A 22817-nucleotide genomic window follows, 5' to 3' on the forward strand; every position below is an offset into this window, starting at 1 on the left:
TGGCTGGCTGGTTTCACTCGCCCGATACCCAATTAATGGATCATCGTCAAGGTTACCAACTACAAGCAAACGCATTGGTATTAATAAGAGGTTCCTGTTTCACTCCAGCTGTGGAGTTCGGAGACTTTCTGTCCCCAGGCAGGTACTGAGGACCAGAAGGTCTAGTTTAAAAGGGTTGCTTCTCTCATCCACCTTCACCCCCTGAATCTGACACTGATAAACTTACACTAAAGAAAATACATCTGATGGGAAATTCGATGTTTGGAAAATATACAAGCAAAGTAATAAAGATAGAAAAATATGAATAGAATTTCATTTTATCAGCACCTTGTTTTTTAAGGATTTTGTTAGCTCTCTCTGATGCTTTCGGGGTTAATACTGTTTGACAAGTCCAATGACTTGAAGTCTTGTTGGCAGAGAGACCAACAACTCCTAAAACTTTAAAACAAAGGTTTTCAGTATTGAACAGCCCACTAATGCCAGGACTTGGAATTTCTAAACCAGGATTTTAAACTCTGACACGACCTCACAGAGATGAAACACAAACACTGTGCATCTTGTGAAGCCAGTTTTCAGCACGTTTGCAGTGAAGTATGGTGACCAGAAAAAGAGAATTTGGACATTAAAATTGAAAAATAGTTGATTCACAAAGAAAAAGACTGAAAAAGTAACAATAGGCCCAGTGTATAATTTGTTATTATCATTAGTACATGAACTGGGGAATAAAAATTACCCTTTGATGTCAAACCTTAGATTGTGTGCGGTGCCATCCACTTGATCAAATCCAGTTTCATTGGCACTGTCTGAACTGCAGGAGGATGGCGACACTGACCGATTCTCCTTTTCCTCCAGCTGCAGGTCAGCCTTCCCTTGGATCTCATCCTCCGAGTTCTCCTCCGACACCGATCCCACCAAGAAGCGCGAGTGCAGCGCTGCAGCAGCAGGCCTCTTACCTGCAGCACCATTCTGTTGTGCCATGGCTGGACACGAACAGGCCGTGAACACTGGAAAGAAAAGCAAACGTGGCAGAAAAACTTAAACTGGAGATAAAAAAGCTTGACCATAGTCCACACATCAGGGTCCAGTGTGACACAATGCTGTAGTGCCTGCTCATGCAATGTTGTTTGCACTACTGCAATAACGCAACTGATCTTGGAATAAGTACATCGAGTGCTAGTTTCAATAAAGTAACATCACGGAACCTGTATGTCAGTATATAAGGATGGAATATTTACACGCAGTGCTGCTCGTTATTCATCCGCCATGCAGCCAATACCGGAAGTCGAGTTCTGATTCATCCGCCAGTTAAATAAAATAAAGATACGGAAAATTAACATTGAAAATTCTTTGCGCTAAAATTGTTCAGATGTGCCACAAATTTGAAAAACATACACCTTTCTGGTCTTTTGTCCAATATTATATTTGTTATCGTTGAGATAAAACTACACCAACCTTACCTGGCTGGACTATTTCCAGACTTCCACATGTAAACCAGTTCAATATTCAAGTGGGCAGCGAATGTTCCCGATGTAGCAACTGTCTGCATTTAGGAGGGACCAGACAGGGGGATAATGAAAGGTACGGCACACCTAAGACATGGGTAACTGCTTGCGGGACCAGAAAAACGAGAAGAGCACTGCAGGTTGACACATCGCAATCGTAAAAGAGTAGGACCGGACGATAACACCCACAATGGTATCTAACGTAACAGCAGTCGCAGCTAAATAATTGTTACCTGTTCTGTCAAAGATAGCGTCCTAAAAGCAGGCACGACTAAACCGGCATGCTAAAGATTAGTTAGCTTGCTGGCCAGCATTAGCTAGTACATTTTCCTTCATAAGTTAAACTGAGTAATAAGTACAATATTTAATGTGCGCTGCAGGGATGTTATTACTGTTGTTCTTGACAACGCAGCTCCAATCATAATCCGGGATAAACACCTACGCAGTCAACTCACCGGTAGAGATAAAACGGAACGTAATCCCGGAAAACTTCAGCCCGAGTGATCAGTTAATCAAGTGCGACGACCAGACATCCCAGACTTTAGTGATGCGGGGGAAAAAAGAGAGAGAATCACATCATGATGAGGTCACAGAGCTCCGACAGACTCTGGAACAGCAGAGAGTGGGGTGATGTGATGATGCGCATTCAGGTTACTGCTGGCCACTGACCTATGACTCCGACTTCCGCTATAGAAATACAACAGATAGAATTCCCTCGAAACTACAACCATAGTAAGGCGCGACACGGCGCCTTCAAAATTGTAATCGAAAACAAACCCCACTCGAGTGATATATACACGTATATTTCATTTATCATATGTACCATTTTACTTATTTCAGGTTACTAAAGTGTTTGAGATATTTTTTTTAGTTTGGATTTTTCTGGTGCTTTGAGCTCTAGTGCCTCGGCTTATTTATTTAGATTTTTCCTGGGGCTGTGGTTTGTTGCCGTGCCAAATGTGAATGACGCGTTTGAGAGAAATAAAGTTGATAATACACTCGCTCGTCGTATTGTGTAGTAACTATTTCATCTAGATCTGTGTGGGTCTGGTTTCTGGAGAGCCAATCAAATTGCAGAGCGGTTTTGTAGATGGGCGGGGTCTGCGGGAGGCGTTTCCCTTTCGCGCATGTGCTGCATGTGCTTTCTGGACAATAGTGTGACAAAAGCATCGTACGTTATACATGAATATTATTACCGTTTGAGAACGTTACAAAAAATTACGAACATAGGCAAAGCACAATTAACCAGTTTAAATTGTTTAGGTGATGCTCACAAATTATTTAAAAAAAATATTTGTACTAATGATAACTGAATTTGACCGTGAGCGAATCTGGCTATTGGACAGATGCAGCATCATGTATATTTAAAATCAATAGAAATATTTGACCGTGCAGTAAAAAATACCAGCGAACATAGCTTTCCCAAAAACTGCCAGTGTTGGTACTGACTTGGAAGTAGCATATTCACATTATTACTCGGGTAGATGAATTATCTAATTTCCATCAAATTGTTTTAAGTGTGAAAGAAAAGCTATTCCTGTTTACTTGTCCGTACTTGCCTTCTCGCCAACTTGTGTAACGTCATCAGTGGCCGCCCAAGTACAGTTCCGATTCACCTTACTGCCAAGTACGCTCCAGCAGCGATGGCGGAAAGTACGGAGGAGAAGGTCCACAACTGTAAGTTGTAGTTTAAAAATGTCACCAACACCCTTTCACGCCTTTACCAAATAGTGGCCAGACCTGTGTCCTGTAAACATTTTATCCAGTTAAAATTCATGCAGACGTTTTGTTATCGCAACAGCAGCTAGCATACTTCCTTCCCATTTTGGAGCCGTAAAGGCAAGTCTGGAAGGAATCCACCCCCCACCCCCGCATACCATAAACCATGCATTTTTAAAATGTGGCTTGATTCCATTTTCTGGTGTGTTTTTTGGCTCTTTTTGACTTAATTGAAAAAAACAAACAAACAAAATAACCGTTCCCATGATCCCACTTGTTGACTCGCTCTCGTGGCCTTTGTTGTGGATTAAACTTTGTGATGTTTCTTCAAGGGACAACAGAGGAAACTCAAGCTCTGATTGCATGGAGAGCAGCCAGTGGGAATTTATTCACTGGCCGTCGCAATTCATCCATAAATGGTTGGCAGTAAGTATTTAGAGTGTGTGTATCATCTACATTGATGCGTAGCGCAGTCTCCATATTTTATTGAAAGGATAGTGGAATACATTTTTTTCTTTCCTCAGTCAATTTGTGGCCTCTTCTGGCCTGACCATCACCGCCAAACAGGCCAAGAAGAAGTGGAACAATTTGAAAGACAAGTACAAGGTACTTTTCTTGTTCATCTTAAATAGATAGAAATCTACATGCATATAGTAATACATTTCCATTGGCTTTTAAAGGACTATGATTAGTTTGAAACTTTATTTTTATTTACTTCCAGGAGCTTAGGGGCTCACCCACAATCAGCGGGCTACAGGCTGGTAAAGTGCCTGCTGCCTCCTGGCAGTGGTACAGTGCAATGGATGCTGCACTCCGGGGGCAGCACTCCCTTAGTCGGCCCCAATTAGTGGTAGCAACCATGAGTGCCGCTGCAGACGGGGTGGTTGACACATCGGCCTCTGACCCCTCTGTGGAAGAAGGCAAAGAAGGAAGAGGAAAAATGCCAGACAGCACAGACGTCCTCCTTGGACAACTTGGTATCCCAAAATGCATTTCACCTCAGCCAGCAACAGCAGCAACAATGGTGGAAAGTACAGAAAGGAAGCCCCACAACTGTAAGTTATATTTTCAAAATATTACTGTTGTTTTCACAAAATGGCCTCTGTGGTGGGTTAAAATTATGCTTTATCCAGGGACAACAGAAGAAACCCAAGCTCTGATTGAATGGAGGGAAGCCAACGGGAATTTATTCACCGGCCGCCGTAACTCATCCATAAACGGTTGGGAGTGGGTATTGACTTGTTCGTGTATCATGTACATTCGCGTGTAAAATAGTGTTAAGATTTTTTTTAAATGGAAGTTTGATGCTTTTTTTCCCCCAGTGAATTTGTTGCCACTTCTGGCCTGCCTATCACAGCCAAACAGGCCAAGAAGAAGTGGAACAATTTGAAAAACAAGTACCAGGTCGATTTCCTGCAGATAACGATACATTGGGAAAAGGGGATTGTTAAGGACTGTGATTTGAAATGCTTTATTTTGACTGTCTTACAGGAGCTTAGGGGCCCACCTACAATCAGAGGGGTAGAGGACAATAATGTAACTGCTGCCACCTGGCAGTGGTACAGTGCAATGGATGCTGCACTCCGGGGGCAACACTCTCATAGTCGGCCCCAGCTCGTGGTAGCAACCATGAACACTGCAGCAGACAGGATGGTTGACAGTCGGGCCTTTGCCCCCGCTGTGGCAGAAAGAGAAGGTGGAAGAGGAAGAAAGAGGCCTATGAACAGCAGTGAAAGCATCTTTAATTTTTTGAAGGAGCAGGCAGAGAGAGAAGAGAAGTGGCAGAGGGAGACGTTGAGGAGAGAAGAAGAAAGAGACAGGGCAGAATCAGAAAGAAATGAAAGATTCTTAACATTATTTGAAAAACTTGTTAATAAATTCTAATGTTGAAGAGAACGCAGTATTTTTTTTATATGAACAACAAAATAAATAGATGAACTTTGGCAGGTGTTACACAAAGGTCGGTTAAAACTGCTACTTCGGCATGGGCCAGAAGATGGCAGCAGAGCAATGACGACAGGACGGCAACGCGGCGCAGAATGATGACAGTAAAGCGGATAAAAGCTTCAAATAGATCGATTTTATTCATATTTGTATAAGGCGCTCGTCTTTTTAGAGATGGAAAGATATTACATCAGCAGGGTAGATTTTCATTCTTCAGACTATTGACAAATACATTTCTTTGCCGAAATGGTTAAACTCTACATTCCTCAAATACCAGTTGATTCTGAACGATTCTGAAGTCTTTCTCAGCTCAGAAATGTCCTCAGCAGTCGTTGACCTTTTAATTTTTCTAAAGCTAATATCCGTATTCATATTATATGTAAATGGCATTATCTACTATGGCAATACTCAACTTTTTGTTTGTTTTTATTAAATATTTTAAATAAGTAATGACTTCTTGGGGTGAAACCAAGATGGTTAAAAATGCAAGTTTTTTTGTTAGAAACCATTAGAATAATAGCTGTGTCCAAACTTTTCTATTCTCTTTCATTAGACCCATATATTATACCATTACGTGTCTGTTCATGAAAGCATTGGAAAAGAACACTTTGTCTTTTGAGGGATATTTTGGAGTCTGATTTGTCCTTAATAATAGCACTTTCACATTTTGATTTATTATGGAAAATCCATATCTTATTGTTTCCACTTAGTAACAATAATGGCTGACAGCACAGTCCGGAGATCATGTCGAGTAAGAATAACATTGTCTAAGACATTTTCAGTGTAACTTTTAAGTGCTTTGAGAGGGATTTTTTTTCTATCTGAGAAGGAACCTTCCAATCTTTGTTGATTACAGAGGATCCAGCATTCCAGCTCCTGGAACAATAGAAGTTTCACTCTAACCACTTTTACAAATGTGTTCCTGTGACCAGTGATTCTGGTCTGGAGTTCTGGTTTCAGCTTGGAACAACAGTGATAAGATGACAAAGATACGAGAACAACAGAGATGAACAACTATTAGAACTGTTACAAACAGTTCTGAAGCATCTTTCTCAAATGCCTTTTATTTATAACAATTACTAACAATTAAAATCAATTCACAAACAGGGTAAAGAGAAATGTTCCCTTTACTCAACACCAGTTTCTTTTACTGTTAGGTTTGTTATTGATAACTCTTAAATTACTCTTTGTGTGCCATCTTTTGGAGAGCTCCTCAGGAGGTAGAGTGTTTCCAGGACTTCGCTCAGCTAATGTCAATATGCATTATACGTGCACTCGCGTGCACGGGACTCACTCATTCAGGCAATGTTGGGACCTGCATCATCGATGGCACAGTTTCAGAAGGTGGTGAGAGAACGCCGGAGGGAGAACGGTCACTGAACCCAAGGCACCGAGCAGCAGCACGTATTAAGGACAAGCCAGAAAGGTGATCACAAGTGCCAAGGATAAATAATTAAAAGGATTAAACGTCCTAACATCCTGACAAATCTTGATCCGTACCGGATTACCTACCCTGACTCTTGAACCTATGACAGCTCTTAACTTGACTTCCCATGTTGGTTTCTTTAAAGATTTATAATAAAATTGAGTATTGATCTCCAGTATCAATATTATCATCAAAGATGTCACTTTATTTCAGTCTACACTGTAAAAATAAGATTTGACTACCTGTTTTACAATTTAAACTTGGCACAGCAGGTTTAAAGCTATATTTTAGGCTATAGACGTAATGTATATACATCTTTTTTCCCCGGGAAGTTTGACTCCATTATTTTTAAAACCCAAAAATGACCCCCAAAAATGTGTATTTTAATATGCTGTGTAAACCTGCTTCAAAAAAAGCAGCAAACAAACACTGCACATCGATGGTAAGACAAACCACTGCTAAGGAAGTGCTTTATCAAGCCCACTCATCAGATTTTGTATGCTTTGCAGATCATGTGTGGTGGAAGCATTGACGATGTTTGGTGCGTCAGTCCTGAGCTTGCATTGTCAGACGCTGGACCCAAATGTTTGCTCCCTGATTTTGACGCGCCAGAAAATGAGCTCGAACTCATTAAAAGACTGGCTGAAAGAGGCTTTGGCTTCAGGTGGATAGAGGTGGGGATCAGGTAAGGGCTGAAGCGTAGCCAAGGCTGAGGGCTGCAGAGACGGGGGTTCCTGTCCGCTGGAGAGCTTGAAGAACAGGTGGGAAGAGCTGGGATGCTGGCAGCTGGTGTCGGCATGTAATGGTATGGATATGAGTGCAAATCTCCAAAGTGGTACGGTGACATTCTCTGGACAGGGAAAAGCAACAAAATCAAAGTCAATTTTACAAAGAGTAACTTTCTCAGGGTTTCATCCACAGCCATCCACAGAGTGTAATGAAATGAAATATTTTGGTCCATAAATGCTGCATATAATGAAGTCAAGGTTTGGGTTTATTGACAGGAAATTAACAATAAAATAAGGAAGTATTGCCTAGAACTTCCATTCCTGAATGTAAAGTTTTTGAAGAAATACTTGAATATAAACACTTTGCTTGCTGTGTTTAAAAAAAAATGCACAGTTGAAATAATTTGGTGAGTGCAAAATTGGGAGCAATTCATACCTGAGGTGCTGAGATGTGCTTCGGCACCTGACACATGAAGGGAGGTGGGAGGATTCCACCATCTTGGTTGTTTGTTTTGGGCAAAGAAGAAAATCGTCCCACGTGTGTGGAGGAAAAAGGACCTGGCATCGCCGCCGACTGTCCAGGCTGAAACAGCCCAGGTGCTTGAAGGTGTTTTGGAAAGTTCTGGCTCAGGGAAAAATCCAAAGTCTGAAGGTGGCCACCACTGAAGGTGGACAAGTTCTGTCTCTGCGCCATCACATAGTCTCTATATTTGTTGTTTGTTTTAAAAGCATCAGCGGCCACCATGTGATAATCACGCAGTGTTCTAAACGTCAGCATCTTTTTGGATGGTTCTGTCTCTGCGTACATGTTGCACAGCATCTCCTCACTGTCCTGAGTACAATCACGATCGGCCCTGGAAGATCTGGTCTCAGCAAAGTCCTCATCCGGTGGTTCCATGTCTGAATCACTTTCTCCGTCTTCTTCTACAAGACAAATAAATAAAAAAACACCACTTCAGCTTTAGTTTTTATATATTGTTGTGCTTTCAAATGTAATATTAATGATGATATATGGTAGAAACATATTTAAGAAAAGTCAAACTTTGTTTTCATGATGGCTATTTAAAGCACAATGTAGGAAAAAATGATGTGAACCTACCCTGGCAGGGGGGCGGGAGCGTCAGAGGACTGCTGAGTGACTCAAGAGGGGAATGGTGGTGATTGCTGGTGCTGGGGTTTTCACATGCCTCATCAGAGTCAGCACCTTCCTGGTCCGCTGATCCAGGGACAGCAGACTGTTTGTTCCTTTGGATCCAGAATATGGGGGGAGGAAAGTGATGCACAGGCTCAAATGTTACCAACAGGATTGATTTTAAAACACATTTACCTTTTTTCGCGTCTCCCATTTCCAGTTTCTCTGAAGCCTTTGGCAAAAGGATTGTTATCGATTTTCAGCTGTGTGATCTTCAGAGAAAAAAGCAAATCGAGAAATCAATCGGTCTGGCATTGTTCCTCAGCACAGCTTTGAGAGGTGTATGACGTCTATTTACTGTGGTTTCAAATTAGGCTGCAGATTATGTAGATGCAAATAGATGTAGTTTTTGTTGGGAGAACCATTTACAATCTTCAGGCCTTTAAAGTTATGACAAGTTGGAACCTTGAGAGAAAGCACACTTTTTCTTGGGTAATCAATGCAGTTACAGTTTAGTACCCCAAACTGTAACTGTAGGTTTAATTTAGACTCAGGAATTATCCACCTGCAGGCACAGACATTGAAGGCACTCCTGAGGAGGGTTTATCACTTCAACAGAAAGGACTTATCAGAAAACCAGAGATCCAAGCGGCACAAAATCAACTTTAGCCGTTATAAATTTATTCACTCAACACGTGCATTCACACACACACACACACACACACACACACACATGCACAGGCAGAGCAAACTATCTCACATGCATTTACGTATTTAGCAAGGCTAAAATCAACTGCTACCTTTAGTAGAATGTAATTTAGAATCTTTCAATTCCTCTTTTTTATTCCATTTTATTTAATTACTGATTGTTAGCTTTCTTACAGGCCTTGTAAATGGGTAAAGGTTATGGTAAATGTGGGCTGGTATAAGAAGAATCAATATACTTGAATTCTTGAATACTTACTTTGGTTTGATTATTATGACTCACACGCACTGACTGTCACAAGCATGAATGATCTAAAAGACTTGCTGAAATTAAGGGGACTATAAAATTTAAGGTAGGTTATATTGGTTCTGAATTAAACACTTTTTATAATAAAATCTGGCATATGCGCTAGAGTGTGTGTGTGCGTGTGTGTGTGTGTGTGTGCGGTGTGTGTGCGTGCGTGCGTGCGTACCTTTTCATTCTGGTAGGCAGTGACAGCAATGAACTCTGTTTCTGAGAAGACGTAAGTCCGGAAGGTGCTGTATGGAAGCTTCATTATGTCATTGGCTTTTACAATGTGAAACCGAGGTTGGTATTTATGCATCGAATTCAAAATTGTCTAGAAAAGAAATCGAAAAAAAATAAGAAAATTTAGTTAAAATTTAAAAAATATATAAATATATATATATACGTGTACACACACACACACACACACACACACACACACACACACACACACACACACACACACAGGGAGAAAAAAAGTGATGACGAATTTTATACTACTCACAAAGCCGTGCTTGTCCAGAATATTATTGGTGAGTTTCAGTTTATGGAAGGCAACGGGCTTTCTCATCCACTGCTCTCCCTTGGACGGGCTGTCCGGGTGGATGTACATGCGTTTGGGCATCTCTGGATCAGCCTTACCCGCCACCATCCAGCGGGAGTTGTGAAACTTGTAGCGGTAGTCGTCAACAGCTACAATGTCCATCAACAGGATGTATTTGGCGCTTTCATCCAGGCCTCTTACGCGCACTTTAAAAGGCGGAAACATCCTCCTGGATTGCGTTGAAAAAGAGAGTCCAGGAAACAGTTGTAAACACTAAAGTGGAGCACCTGATCTAAACTTATATGATGTCATATGAAAATAAGCAACACCTTTACGCATCCGTACCTTCCTGATCGTGTGATCACCATCTCAGTCCCTCTCTTGTGAAATTCACTCCACAAACTCTGCGAATCCAGTGTGACCGTTGGTTCCTCATCCAGCACCTCCTCTGTTCGTTGAAGACCTCGCAGAGCCGCTCGGCCGTCTGCAGCAACCTGTCCGGCCAGACGCTCCACCTGCGGGGCAACCCTGGGAATGAGCGGGGGGAGCAACGATGGGTGACCTCCGGAGGATAGGGTGTAGGCACCTGGTCGATGTATTTGGAAGGGGTAGTAGTCCATGACTGCAGCAGAATGAACTGGATCTCTCATCAGGAAATCCAATCTGACGCCCCACGCGTCAGAATTGTGCAACGTGGTCTGCAACCGAGCAGAGAGAGGACGAAGAGGAGCGAAGGTGCGCTCACAGTCCAGAGCGCACCATGTTGCGCACAGAGCTCTCTGGGAGGGGTTTATAACAAATCCGGATGGTGACGGCCAAACGCTGCAGCATTTACGCCTTTGCTTAGAAGACAGTAGCCTGTGCAGCTGTCACACGAAGTGCCAGAGGGTTAGTTAAGTTAAGCCTACCCTGAAATCATAATTCACTGGCACAACAAAGCTCACAATTTGAAAATTTAACCGATCCACCCCCCAGAAGGTAGCAGATTTGCCATGGCAAATTCCGAAAATGTCCCAGTTATAATCAAGTGTGCACGTTTTCGTTTAAGCTTTTAAAACTGTGTAAAGAGCCATGTCTAATTAATGACCTTTATTCTTCCGCTGTCGTCAAAGGCAGTAACAAACAGCGGATTTCAGGGCTGCTCGGCCAGTTTCCACAAACTGATAACGATACTGAAGATAAAAGTAGGGAGTAAATTAGTGAAACAAGGCGTGATGAGTGATGTGGTTCCCACTTTTGTTAAGGAGATAATACAGAACTTCTGCAGAGCGGAGGTTGAAATTCAATTCAATTCATCTTTATTCATATACGTCTGTCACAATCAGAATGATCTCTAGGGCTCTCCAGAAACTCAGAGCCTGACCCCCAACAAGTATCAGTCGCAGCAAGAACTCCCTCTAACAGGCAGAAACCTTGAGCAGGAACAGGTTAAAGGAAAAAAAAAAAAGGTGGGGGGGTCTGCTCGCTGGGCAGAGGGAGAATTCTACCAAAAAGTTTTAATTTTGGCACGAGTTTAACTGAATGCACATGAACAACAATGTACTTGGAGTTTGAAGATACTAAGACAAAGTTGTTTTCATTGTTATTTGTTATTTATTTAATGGACATTTTAATGCTGAATCACCTCAGAAACTCACATGAGAGGTGCTGGGGGGAAAAGCATCTTGGGAATCTCAAACACATGAAGGTTTATTTTAAAAGGCTGTGTTTTTTTTAACTGATGGAATGTCATTTGAAAACTTGAATTGCCATTTGATCTCAAATGTCCCAGACCAGCATCTGCAGTCCCTATAAGAGAATCATGAGGAAATAATCTAGTTGGCTCTACAAATTCTGCCCTGGGGCAACGGATGGCTAAAAAGTGAGGAGCAGGGGAAATTTGAGGATTTAGAGTCTGAAAGACAAATAATTTTTTTATTTTTTCTCGAAGTCGAACTGACCCAGCATGCTAAGCAGAGTGAGGAAGAGATTTAGAGAGTGGCTGGACTCTCAAAAGAGCAGCAGTAGCATCCAAAGAGTGAAAATCTCTTGGCGGGGACAATAAACCTCACATTTGTAATTATTGTAAAGCTCTGATGTTTCCCAAAACATGGATGAATTACCATTTTTGCGCACTAGAATCCCGTTCTTTATTTTCATGATTTAACTTTTGTGGTTTGAGTGCATATTAGGTCATTAGAGGGTCCAGAAGTGACTTCTCAGCTGTGAGATTATCCAGTTGGAATAGTCTCCCTGTGCTACTGTGTGATGCAAACTGTCCAATTTCATCAACCCCAGCCTTGAGTAACCAGCTCGGCCGGGTTTTTATGGCTCACATTTGTCTTTTTGGCATCGTTTTGATTCCTTTGTTTGTCAGATTTGGCTGTCATTAGAAAGAAAAATGGAATTTTAGAAGACATCAACGGGGAATTTGTCGAATTTCAACAATTATTGTAGCCATAGGGTCAAATATTTTTTGGTGTCATATTCTGTGAAGTCAGAGCACATGGAGAAGCTTTTTTTTGATTATCGCATTCTATGGATTATTTTTAATAATTAAAACAAAAACAGTCTACTGGCAGGGCAGAATTGGAATGTTTTATCATTTACGTGACTTTTCTGAGGTAAACCACTGACCTTAAAGGGAGGGAGAGACCGCCTACAAGTCAAACCTAATTTTGTTCCAGCCAATTTCTGAATTGCATTACGTAATCCAATTGCACAAAACAGAAGCATCTGAGATACCAACTTAATCTAATGAGAGTAGACACAACTAATCATACAGAAAAGGCCAAGTCATTGTTCCTATAAATACACTATATAACTGTAAATTCAATTAGGACCTGACTTTCATACTACATAAGTAATTCTCCCACTGTGGTGTGATTCTGTCTGTATAACCTCTAATAGCCTCTAAATAAGAGTTGCCTCTGTTCATTTACCAGGACTCTGAAATGTTTCTGCTCCCCAAACAAGTGGGAGATTGGACCGGCAGACAGTTGGGTTCTGTGCCCAGATCTGATGCTCTCTGCTGAGAGGCAAACGGAACTTTAGATTTAAAGGAACACGCATTTCTCTGGAAGTCACTTTTCTTTAGACTGTAGATGCAACATTGAAACTCAAGAGATGGAAACCAAGCATTCTGTTTCTGCTGCATGGACACTGTTTTGATCAATTTGAAGACCAAGTGACTGAGCGCATTTTTTCACACTGACTGAAAATACAGCATTAACCTATCTAATATTGAAACAAACAAATAAAGTTTTCCATTCTTTTTCACATTACTGTGGATATTTGATAGTTAATGCATAAAAATGCATATTTACATATAGACACATACTTTACATATTTTATATAGACATCCTCCCATCATCCATCTGTATTATTGATCACACATTGATGCATTATTAATTACACAACAATTGACCAGAGTTTGTGGGGAGTTTTAAATGCAATCGCCTGAGAAGGACATTCTGGTCATGGACCAAACAGAAACAGACTGACTTAAGTATCATTTTATGTGGTTTTATGTTTCCTAAAACCTGTCCCACTGTCACCCTTCTTAATATTTCTCATCTACATGTGAGCTACGGGAATTAACCACCAATGACCTCCTGAGACCACCAACATGTTGTGTCCCTTCAATATGGAGACTAATGGCGTTTCAGACAGGTAGACGTTTCGGCTCGGACATCTATCAAATGTGTTGCTAATGGCCTTGGAATTTTCTTTTGGTTACTGTCTGAGTTTGACCATTAGGGACATCCCTGTTTTTGTGGGGTTTTTTGGCTTGTCATGCGGAGGACGAAATGGGCAGCTCCTGATCTCAAGAACCTTCTCCTGCCATCACTCTGGATTTAATCCCAACTGGAAAAGCAACACACTGCATTGCGCAACAATGTCGGAAACTTGACAGCTGCCTCCAAGGACTTTGAAGGTCCAACTGTCTCTTCTTTCTACCCCTTTTTGTTTCATGTTAACGAGCATCTGCATGTGCTTTTGCAGGTCCAGTGGCCACTGATTAAATATGATTAAATAATATAATCAAATAAGTGCATCTGTCTATCACCAGGCTTAAGAAAGACATTTCACTTCTGCTTTTCATTCAGTATGTTTTCATATGGGAGAATGCCAGAGAACTGGTATAGCTTACAAACCCATATGAGTCACAAACTCAACAGGGACCAGCTTGTACGAAATCTTGTTTTTTTCTTTTAAAAAAGCAGTTGAGATGCATTAAATGATAGTGGGAGGGTGTGAAAATAAAGACTGATTTGGTTAGAATAGGGAGCATTTATCTTAACAGAACACAGAGGCTTTTCTTTCAGAGTAGTGGTTAAAAAAGAAAACTAAAGATAAACAGTGCTGATTTCGTCGTATCAGTAGGATCACGTAAAAAAAAACCTTTCGCAGAACAATTTGTGCATCAACGAGTGGGTGTCAAGCAAAACACCTCTCGCCTGAGGTTTAGGTTGATGACCCTCTATGGCGTTATAATCCAGGCTTCGGCGGTTCGATCGGAGTAAGACTCTAAGAGGCTAATGGGGGGTCAGACGGGTTCTATAATTAATGGTGACCCGGAAAGAACTCACAAACAACAGATTAAACACAATCGTTTGACATCCACACAACTACATTAAAACGTAGTTTTAAAAAAGGAGCGGGGAAAAACAACCAACAATCACAGACATATTTGCCGCCCATCTAGGTTTTTGGTTCTATGATCTTGCTCGTGATAAAACATCAAGCGCTGGGCAATCAAACAGCCTTCTGGGCCTTGCAGATTAAAAAAAGTCTCTGAAAACAGTTGACGTGTCAATCTGCTTCCCGCACCTTGTGTGTGAGGAGGAAGACTGTTAAGAATCTTAACCTCAGCAAACCTCTAAATCCAGTCCCATAAAGAGAACATTCTTAAAGTCACACTTGGGGGTAAAACAGTCCAAGATAAACAAGAACTAAAGCGAAAGACAGTTTGGAATATTGTTTTCGCCGTGATGCAGGAATGTAAATGTCCACTGTGGCTTATTTTAAACCAGTCATTGAGCAGATATCATGTGAACTGCGAAACACTCCGATCTTTTAGTTGGAGCAAAAGCGATTTCCTCTGATCATTAATGCTGACGTGTCCGTAGTATAAAGGAGGCTAATTCCGTGGAAGTTGACATCGACAACTGCCTCAGAATTGGATTTAGTGATCAACAGACAAACACCCCGATGCTAATAAGTCAGGGATTACCGTAATGTTGTGACTGCCAACATGAAGGGTTGCAAAGAAATGAATGTTTCTGAGAAACAAGTCATTTTGCTGCGCTACATATCTGTTCATAGACGCTTAGATGTTTTCTTGTATGATTCAGGCATTTCCAGTGCTGATGAAATTAGTGTCCAAGTGGTCACAGGGTGCGAGGCAGGCCTCCACTCTGAAGGGGTTACTCCTTCCTAAAGAGGCACTCTGAAGGGCCTCTGAATTTCCATGTGATCCTGGTAAAACCTTACACTTGGAGGCGTTAAAAATGCTGGCCTGGGTCTCATGACCGTGGCATAAAGGAGCAATTTTTGTGTCGCAACAAGTCCGTTATTCACCAACTTTCATTAAGTTGCATTAAAACAAGAAACACTCAAATTCATCACAAGATGCTTATAAACCGGGACAACAAAGACGGGTGTAAAATTCACTGAAATATTGCGAATGATGAAAGGAAGCGACTGATCCTTTCCAAGCGTGAAATATGACGATATAAATGTGTTTTTTCTCCTGGATTTAAACGGTTTGATCCAGTTTTTCAGTGATACAGCATCACCTGCAACCTTTGGAGATATGATTCTGGTTTTAGGGTGAACTCCAGAACTTGTAGAACTCCAGGTTGTAGCTGTGGAACCGCGTCGCTCACAGAACCCCGCGATCCCTTTCCCAGGAACCATCTCGGAAAATCCACAAGAGCGTCTGTGGGTTTTGTTTTTTAAGCACTTCGCTGAGATGACAGTCGTGCACAGAAAGGCAGGAGCAACAGTGGGAGCAGCAAACACACGCTTGGCTGATGACCAGTGACAGTCCGAACTAAAAAGGAAGTGTTGCGTGTCAGAAGGTCAGCAGATGATGGGATGACAGCCAATAAAATATTTAAGTCAAGATGCTCTACGGATCTGATGCAACGTCAGATGACCAGAAATACTCCAGGAGTCTGGAAAATACGGTTTGTAAAATAGAGACGTCCCTTTTATTTATTGTGTCTTTCATGAATAAAATGACTGCCAGGGCTGTGTCTTTACGGTGGTCATTGATGAGCATATTTACTTTTTGGTTTTCATTGGCAGGTCTGTCTTAAGAGGATCTCAGGTTCTTTTTTCTTTTTGGTTGAGCACTCAAAGCTCTGAAGAAGGACAAGCTGTTGATCTCCCATCCTCAGTTAATCTGGAACCTTACACAACTGCCTCTCTGATTCGGAGAGGGACTTTTATCCAGACATTTTCCCAAACCAGATACTTGCTGTGAGAGAATATATTAGTTCATCCCTTTTGCAGATCAACTGTTTTTTTTCATCCTGCCAATTGTGCACTAAGTGCCAGGACACCCTCTCTTTCAGGACTAGGGTATTTCCTGTTCCAGATACTCTTCATGAACATCCTCTGTGTTTGTCTGTTACAGTAAATGAATGCTGATGTACAATGAATAAAGGTTACTACTAGTAGTTACCTTTTTAAGTGCTCTTTTTCAGTGGAATGACTTGCGAAAGGAAAAAAAAATCTATACCTTATTGTTCTAGAGAAAAATATGTTAATGATTGTTATGAAAATAAAGTTGTGACCCAACAAGTCGTTACAGCTTTGTTTTTGTAAGCCGCGGGCCCCCTGCTGGTAGCGCTGGTTTACTACAAGTGAGCGCTCACCGTCCTTGTCTCACTAAATGGCCTGAGGAATTGACTAAATTAATCATAACATCAAGAAACAAAACACTTTCCCTCAGATAAATAAAACCTGGAGGGAATGATCTTTAAATGGAACAGAAATACTAATTACTAATCTATTGTTTGATTATGCTAGACTTACATCCATACACTAGCTACTGTAGCTAATGCTATGAGCAATTCTTGTGAATTTTCCCTAATAGGCTGCATAAATTCTAAATAGTTGCTGGTGTTACCCTCAGAGTTTGCCCTTAGATTATAAGGGCAAATCTAAATGCTTCTGAGAATACCTCTAAGCCTTAGAAGCACCACTGCATCCTTTGCTTTATTCCTTTGAATTACTTTCAATTTTCATCCAAACTGAAATATATCATGACATTTTTTTTTTTAACTCTTCAAATATATCTCTACTTTAATTTCCCACCATTGCTGCTATACCTCCTGGAGCAGGACACAAAAACTGTCCACCTGCTGGACAGAATGCACATTTATACATGACTAAACACTAAAGGCGCCCCAGAAAAGTGCTCAAGTTAGAATTTCAAGAACCTCTTTAAACCAGACATCAAGTACCACAGCACCGACTGAAAAATGACATTTTTATTACAACACAGACACTGTATAGCCAGTAAATTCATGACACTTGACCAGTCTAAAAATTGGCAACACTGGATACAAAGTCTGACCACATGCCCATTAACACCCATTATGTCTGGACACTTCACAACACACTTATTAGATCTGTGCATGCCAGACTCCAGAAACACTCAATAATTTTGCATAATAATGTACTATAGTAACGTCTGTTGCATATTAGTGTAGTGTTCTAATCAACAAAATGCTCTGCAAAACCTGCGGATGAAAAGATGAGGTTTCGAATGCTAATGTGGGTGAAATTAACTGAAGGTGTCTGAAAAAATGCTTGGGAGAGCTGTAATGAAATTAAATTAGACAGAGGACTGCGGATTCCTTTGTGCTAAGGGAAATGACACTTTAAAGAAAAAGAAGGGAACAAAATCACATTAACAACCGAGCTGCCATATTAGTGTTGTTTAGAACTTTACAACTTCCAAAATGCATCTAATCAGGTGTTTTAGGTGCACAATAAAACACGTTATAGATGCGAGCAATGCTTATCTCTGTAGCACAAACAAATACAGATTTAACTGGTTCTTAATTTGGTCAGTTAGGTCAGACATCAAGAACAATAAATTAAATAAAAATAACCCACATCAGAAGCTTACAGGGCTAAAATACAGATGGTAACCTTGGAATGACCAATGATGAATCTCTGGCTTACCACTGCATTGCACAACCATCATTTATACGTGAATGTTGTACCAACTGAAAAGTCAAGGTTATAAATAAAGACTTAGCGAATGCGTTTGAGGGGACCCTTGTTGATGCGTCCCAACAATTCTAAGACAGCTGTTCAGCTATTGGTTTCAAAGGAACCATCAAATAAAGTAAGAACTGTATGTATTAAATACACCAACCAGTGAGGAGCAACGGTGATCTTAATAGTACATGTCACTGGTAAAGACACGCATAAAAAAACATATAAAACCAGTACCCTTATAAATACTTCAGATCGATAAATATCTTTGCGTTAATCATCACGGATAAAACACTGAATGTGGGAGGAATAAAATTTACAACTGAGCTGATGGACAGAAACATTGGAAGGAAGACGGGCATGTTATGGCATCAAACTAGTCGCCACAATCTAAAACAGTTGATTCTCTCAGAAAGATCGTGCCACATTAGCTCAACTGACGTTAGATTTGATTGTAGAGATCCATATTCTTTAAAATACAACCTCTGGATAAATATATATTCATAGGTATGAAAATAGATTGGTTGGTCAGACTGATCTAAAAACTGAACTCACAATAAAATCAACGGGAGGGGGGGGGCTGGAAGAAATGGTCAGAACAGCAACACATTTACAATCTCAAGTTTCTTACATATTTACAAAAACACACACTTTAATAAAAAAGTATACATCTATAGGCCGGAGGCACACCTGATCCGTATGCAAATGATGCAGACCATCTCTCTGGAGGAAAGGTTTAGCACACGCACAAGGCAGAGTGCTGAGGCAGGATACCTTGCTCTTCCGTGGAGCTACTTTCACCCCTTTCAGTAGCTTTTTGACTGGTTAGCTGATCCCGCACCTCCTCTGGGTCTCGGCGAGGCTCAAGGGGGGCGCCCCTGAGATCAGGGGGCGCGCGCGGGCAATGCCGGCTCTTTTTTAACGGCGGGGTGGAAACGTCGCGCTCCGCCTCTGCTGCAGAGTCTTGTTTTTCGAAAACATTCACAGAAGCGTCAGATGCCGGCGGCGTGGTCCTCGCAGATTCAGCATCGGGTGAGAGCTGTGCCGAAGCACGTAAGGCTGCTTCATAGCGTCCTCCAAACGATTCCTCCAGAGAAGTGGAACAGTCTTTGAATGGTGAAGGAACATCACTCCACTGAAATAAAACCACATAACCTAAACGTCACATACAAAATATATTATACATTGAAATCATACACTAAGTAACTGGATTTATGCAAATACATAAACAAGACACACAAATGTAAAAGAGATTCTAATGATACCATTGATATGTATCATTATTAATGCAGATTGTTGAGAACGTATGTATTCTTAATGCGAGATGTAAATGTCTGAACATACAGGCGGAACAAATGTGGAGAATGCAATAATGGTCTGGGTACGAAAAAAAAAGCAGGCATTGTTACGGCCTCCCTGCTATACGTTTGGAGCCCTTTGATACAGACATGTCAGATTGTCACGAGGCTGGTGGCTACGATGGATCTGCACACCTAATGACAGGTAAACAGCCAGCATGGCTTCTTTAAAATAATAGACAGCCTAATTTCATATTGTTCTAATAAATATATAGTTTCCTGATAAGTCAGCTAAAGCAACTGGAAGAAAAATATCCTTAACCAACTTTTTAACCGGTGATCCATCACATCTGCTGACCAATAATTCCAAGCAAGAGGTGCTCAGCAGCAATACAGAAGGTCTGTCATCCTTACATCTCAGTCTGTTAATATTTAGTAGATTGTTCAAAACAACACTTTTCAACCCACAATAATTGTGTTGCATTTACATTTCTTTTAAGAATATTCACCTCATTACCAATCCAGGCAGGGCCATTCCTCATGTTCTTCTCCATATATCTCATCTTCTTCATAAAACATGTCATCCTCAGGCTCCGGCTGTTGGCCCCGAAAACAAAAAGTGATTTGTTGAGACTCTAAGTCCATTGTTAGAAACTTGCTGGTATCACCTCAAGCCAACAACTTTGTCGACCATGAACCAGGATTGTTTGCAATAGTGATTTACACACAAAATGGACATAAAATGAACTGGGATACACAAGTATAAAAAGACAGTAGAGTGAATAGCCAAAAACAAACAAACACGCAACAATATTGAGGATATTTTCCACTGTCAGCGTGATTTCAGTGAAAAATATGTCACCTTACAGTACAACATGTGATTAATCCTGATTAAAACCTTCAGCGAATCTGCTGCACTGACCTTTTGGACCTTATACGTGTTATAAGTGGTCCCTGGGCACGGCACGTGGTTGACCCCAGTGGCCATGTCAACAACAAACTCATCACGATGCATCGGGATGGGCGGACCGTCGCGCTCGTGGAGAGCCAGGACAATAACGGTTGTGTTGTCCGCTCGGAGCATACGCTCTTTCCAAAACAGTAGCGCTGTGGAACCCAGGCGGCAGGCACAAGACATTCCCATTGGTCCCTGAAAGCACAAAAGAAGCCGTAGATGATGAAAGACAATGCCAGACATTTACATACTGTTCAAAGCTACTAGCTCCTCCATTACTTAACCTACCACCATTTTGTCATGGCTATAACACATATTGACAGCGTTCTTGGGAGGCATCATATTCCATAGTCCGTCGCTGCCCAGGATGATGTAGCGATGTCGTTTGGGATCGAGAGTTAACACCATGGTGTCGGGCTCTGGAGAAACCACAAATTCACCGCTGTAGAAGTCGTAGCTCCACAGGTCTCCTTAAAAATATGAAAAGGTATTGATGTAAGGAAGGTGAAGCAATAGAAGCATTCAGTGTATGTTTGGAGGGACGTATATGGACGACCATGCCGTCATCTTTACCCAGAGATCTGGCCACAGCCAGGAAGGGGATCTGATCTATGACTGTGCTCCTCCGCACGGGACCATTGTGGGTCAACCTGGGTCGTTTCCACACCACACGGTTAACTCCAGACTTCTTCATGACACTTCAAACACAAGACAGACGAGAAATTCAGACTGAGAGGAATGGAAGCAATGCTGACAGGCCATTCGAGAGTCCATTATCACGTTCTTTGCTTTTTTCTTTTGTGCCGCTGGACAATAAATTTACAATCCATGTCTTTGCAGTCACCTGCCACCCAGTCTTTCAATCCGCTCCTTTTCTTTAGGGAGTTCCGGTTTGTGGTCTTGTGTGACTTCCAGTGCCTGGAGTCTGATGTCAGAGTCATTCTCTTTCACTCCAACCACCACTGCAGAATCCCCGACGTGAGCGACATACATGTGAACTCCTCGGATCACAATCACACTGGCCGTGGTGCCGGATGTACTGGGTAAACCGGTGATCGTCTTTGGCCACTCCGCTGCAAGACCACAATCAAGTTTCACAAATTATTTCTCTCTTATTTGTTTATCTCATTGCTGAAATTGAGGATGGTGCAATTTCAAATAAACTGTTCCTTGTTCTGAACACATCACGGTATTTTCCCACTGTGCAAAAGCAATTTCCTCTTGCATGTGTGAAGTGATTGTGGCAGTTGTGCTGCACATCTGTTCAGGATGCCATAAGGCTGATATGTTCCGTATGTGACAGCTCGGATTAGGTTCTTAATGGCAGCAAAGTTGATCTCTGATTTCAGCCGATGAACCGCAGTGAAACCGAGTGCAAACAACACGCTTACTTACGTAGCTCTTTCCACATTGCGTGATGACAGGCGATGAAGCCTTTCCGAAGAGCTGCACACACCTCACTGTGATCTTTGGACCAAAACCCCCGCTGTCTCTTCAGCAAATCCCACAGATGTTCGCGGGCGAAATGTGCCGCTTCTCGACCACCGTGGCCATCGAACACGGCGAAAAACGCCACCGACTTCTGAGTGTTGACTGTGTGCTCCGGGACTTTTTCGTCTGACACCGGTGCACCGTGTTTGCCATTGTCCTCGGTGCATAGGTCTTCTACCCACACGGCAGACACCGGTCCAGCTTCGGCACTAACGTCACTGTCGTGCGTCTGGCTTTCGATGCCTTTCGCCGTTTGGTTCTCGGCGTTATCTTCTCCTCCGTGTCTCTGCGACTTTGGATCATCTTCAACCGTCGGCTGTGTAGGCTCGTATTCGATTTTTATCTCGACAACATCCTCCATGTATTTTCTTCCCCCTTGGTCCGAAAACGCACTCATACGAAACACTATTGCGTCTTCCATGATCTAAACGTCTGGCGATAATTACATCAATGCTAAAAAAGACATATGTGATTGCTAGCAGTAGCGTACAAGGTATTTTTGAACCGATTTTGCCGCGACTGTATGGCCGACGGCTTCCTTCCTTTTTGTTTATCTTCACCCAGACGTCCCGCTGTACGTGATGACGTCATATCCTCCGCACCAATCACCGCAAAGGCGGAAGTTTGAAACGTGAGCCGCTGACGTCACCATGGAGACTTAAATAGCGGATATTTTTAAAGCCTTATGAAATATATTCGAAATAATTTAATTCACTGAAAAGTCTCTTGAGCTGTCTACACTCTGTGGACTCTAACGTTCTGACTTAAATCTCTGTGTTTCAAAAGTGCGTGGAAAAACTCAGACTTAGATGGAAAGTTAACTGAGATGTGCCTGTGTCAGCATCTTTTATATGCTTATGCTTAGAG

General features: G+C 41.7%; 4 protein-coding genes across 13 annotated transcripts in view; 1 reads left to right on the forward strand and 3 right to left on the reverse strand.

Moving 5' to 3' along the window:
- acaca (acetyl-CoA carboxylase alpha) overlaps positions 1-2178 on the reverse strand; it is a 25371-nt gene extending 23193 nt beyond the window's left edge. For all 8 annotated transcript variants that reach the window (XM_057054000.1, XM_057053999.1, XM_057053998.1 and 5 more), the window contains exons 1-2: positions 1958-2178; positions 749-1004 (exon numbers count right to left, since the gene is read on the reverse strand). In XM_057054000.1, the coding sequence (XP_056909980.1) occupies positions 749-978 (230 nt within the window). In that variant the 5' untranslated portion in view covers positions 979-1004; positions 1958-2178. The remainder of the gene's footprint in view (positions 1-748; positions 1005-1957) is intronic.
- Positions 1487-5117, forward strand: LOC130537311 (uncharacterized). The gene is made up of 8 exons (XM_057054003.1): positions 1487-1578; positions 3091-3179; positions 3554-3647; positions 3746-3827; positions 3943-4276; positions 4355-4448; positions 4544-4625; positions 4713-5117. The coding sequence occupies exons 2-8, from the start codon at positions 3146-3148 to the stop codon at positions 5103-5105; spliced, it is 1113 nt and encodes a 370-aa protein (XP_056909983.1). The 5' UTR covers positions 1487-1578; positions 3091-3145; the 3' UTR covers positions 5106-5117.
- A 1060-nt stretch (positions 5118-6177) lies between these two features.
- On the reverse strand, positions 6178-10823 carry LOC130537310 (T-box transcription factor TBX2b-like). The gene is made up of 7 exons (XM_057054002.1): positions 10332-10823; positions 9948-10215; positions 9630-9776; positions 8647-8723; positions 8419-8564; positions 7756-8243; positions 6178-7441 (listed from the first exon to the last, which is right to left on the reverse strand). The coding sequence occupies exons 1-7, from the start codon at positions 10634-10636 to the stop codon at positions 7079-7081; spliced, it is 1794 nt and encodes a 597-aa protein (XP_056909982.1). The 5' UTR covers positions 10637-10823; the 3' UTR covers positions 6178-7078.
- A 6632-nt stretch (positions 10824-17455) lies between these two features.
- LOC130537317 (protein phosphatase 1D-like) lies at positions 17456-22519 on the reverse strand. Of its 3 annotated transcripts, none has more exons than XM_057054018.1 (7): positions 21855-22519; positions 21304-21532; positions 21033-21157; positions 20748-20929; positions 20427-20654; positions 20014-20101; positions 19155-19341 (listed from the first exon to the last, which is right to left on the reverse strand). In XM_057054018.1, exons 1-6 carry the CDS (start codon positions 22369-22371, stop codon positions 20018-20020), a joined length of 1365 nt encoding a protein of 454 aa, XP_056909998.1. In that variant the 5' UTR covers positions 22372-22519; the 3' UTR covers positions 19155-19341; positions 20014-20017. The 3 variants fall into 3 exon arrangements, with proteins under 3 accessions (XP_056909997.1, XP_056909998.1, XP_056910000.1); XM_057054020.1 differs by having other exon boundaries at positions 19242-19361; XM_057054017.1 differs by lacking the exon at positions 20014-20101 and having other exon boundaries at positions 17456-19341.
- Positions 22520-22817: the final 298 nt, after the last annotated feature.

Source organism: Takifugu flavidus, chromosome 14 (assembly GCF_003711565.1).
Source record: "Takifugu flavidus isolate HTHZ2018 chromosome 14, ASM371156v2, whole genome shotgun sequence".
Taxonomy (NCBI): domain Eukaryota; kingdom Metazoa; phylum Chordata; class Actinopteri; order Tetraodontiformes; family Tetraodontidae; genus Takifugu; species Takifugu flavidus.

Bases quoted from the DNA above. Each gene is read 5' to 3' on its own strand.
- LOC130537310 (XM_057054002.1), bottom strand. From the start codon at position 10,636: ATGAGAGATCCAGTTCATTCTGCTGCAGTCATGGACTACTACCCCTTC. The intron at 8,724-9,629 runs GTACGCACGCAC...TTTTCTCTGAAG, and splicing joins CTGCCTACCAGAATGAAAAG to ATCACACAGCTGAAAATCGA. The intron at 7,442-7,755 runs GTATGAATTGCT...TTCCCTGTCCAG, and splicing joins AGCACATCTCAGCACCTCAG to AGAATGTCACCGTACCACTT.
- LOC130537311 (XM_057054003.1), top strand. From the start codon at position 3,146: ATGGCGGAAAGTACGGAGGAGAAGGTCCACAACT. The intron at 3,828-3,942 runs GTACTTTTCTTG...ATTTACTTCCAG, and splicing joins ATTTGAAAGACAAGTACAAG to GAGCTTAGGGGCTCACCCAC. The intron at 4,449-4,543 runs GTGGGTATTGAC...TTTTTCCCCCAG, and splicing joins TCATCCATAAACGGTTGGGA to TGAATTTGTTGCCACTTCTG.
- LOC130537317 (XM_057054017.1), bottom strand. From the start codon at position 22,371: ATGGAAGACGCAATAGTGTTTCGTATGAGTGCGTTTTCGGACCAAGGG. The intron at 21,158-21,303 runs GTGACTGCAAAG...TTGTGTTTGAAG, and splicing joins ATTGAAAGACTGGGTGGCAG to TGTCATGAAGAAGTCTGGAG. The intron at 19,342-20,426 runs GTCAGTGCAGCA...GTTTTATTTCAG, and splicing joins ACACGTATAAGGTCCAAAAG to TGGAGTGATGTTCCTTCACC.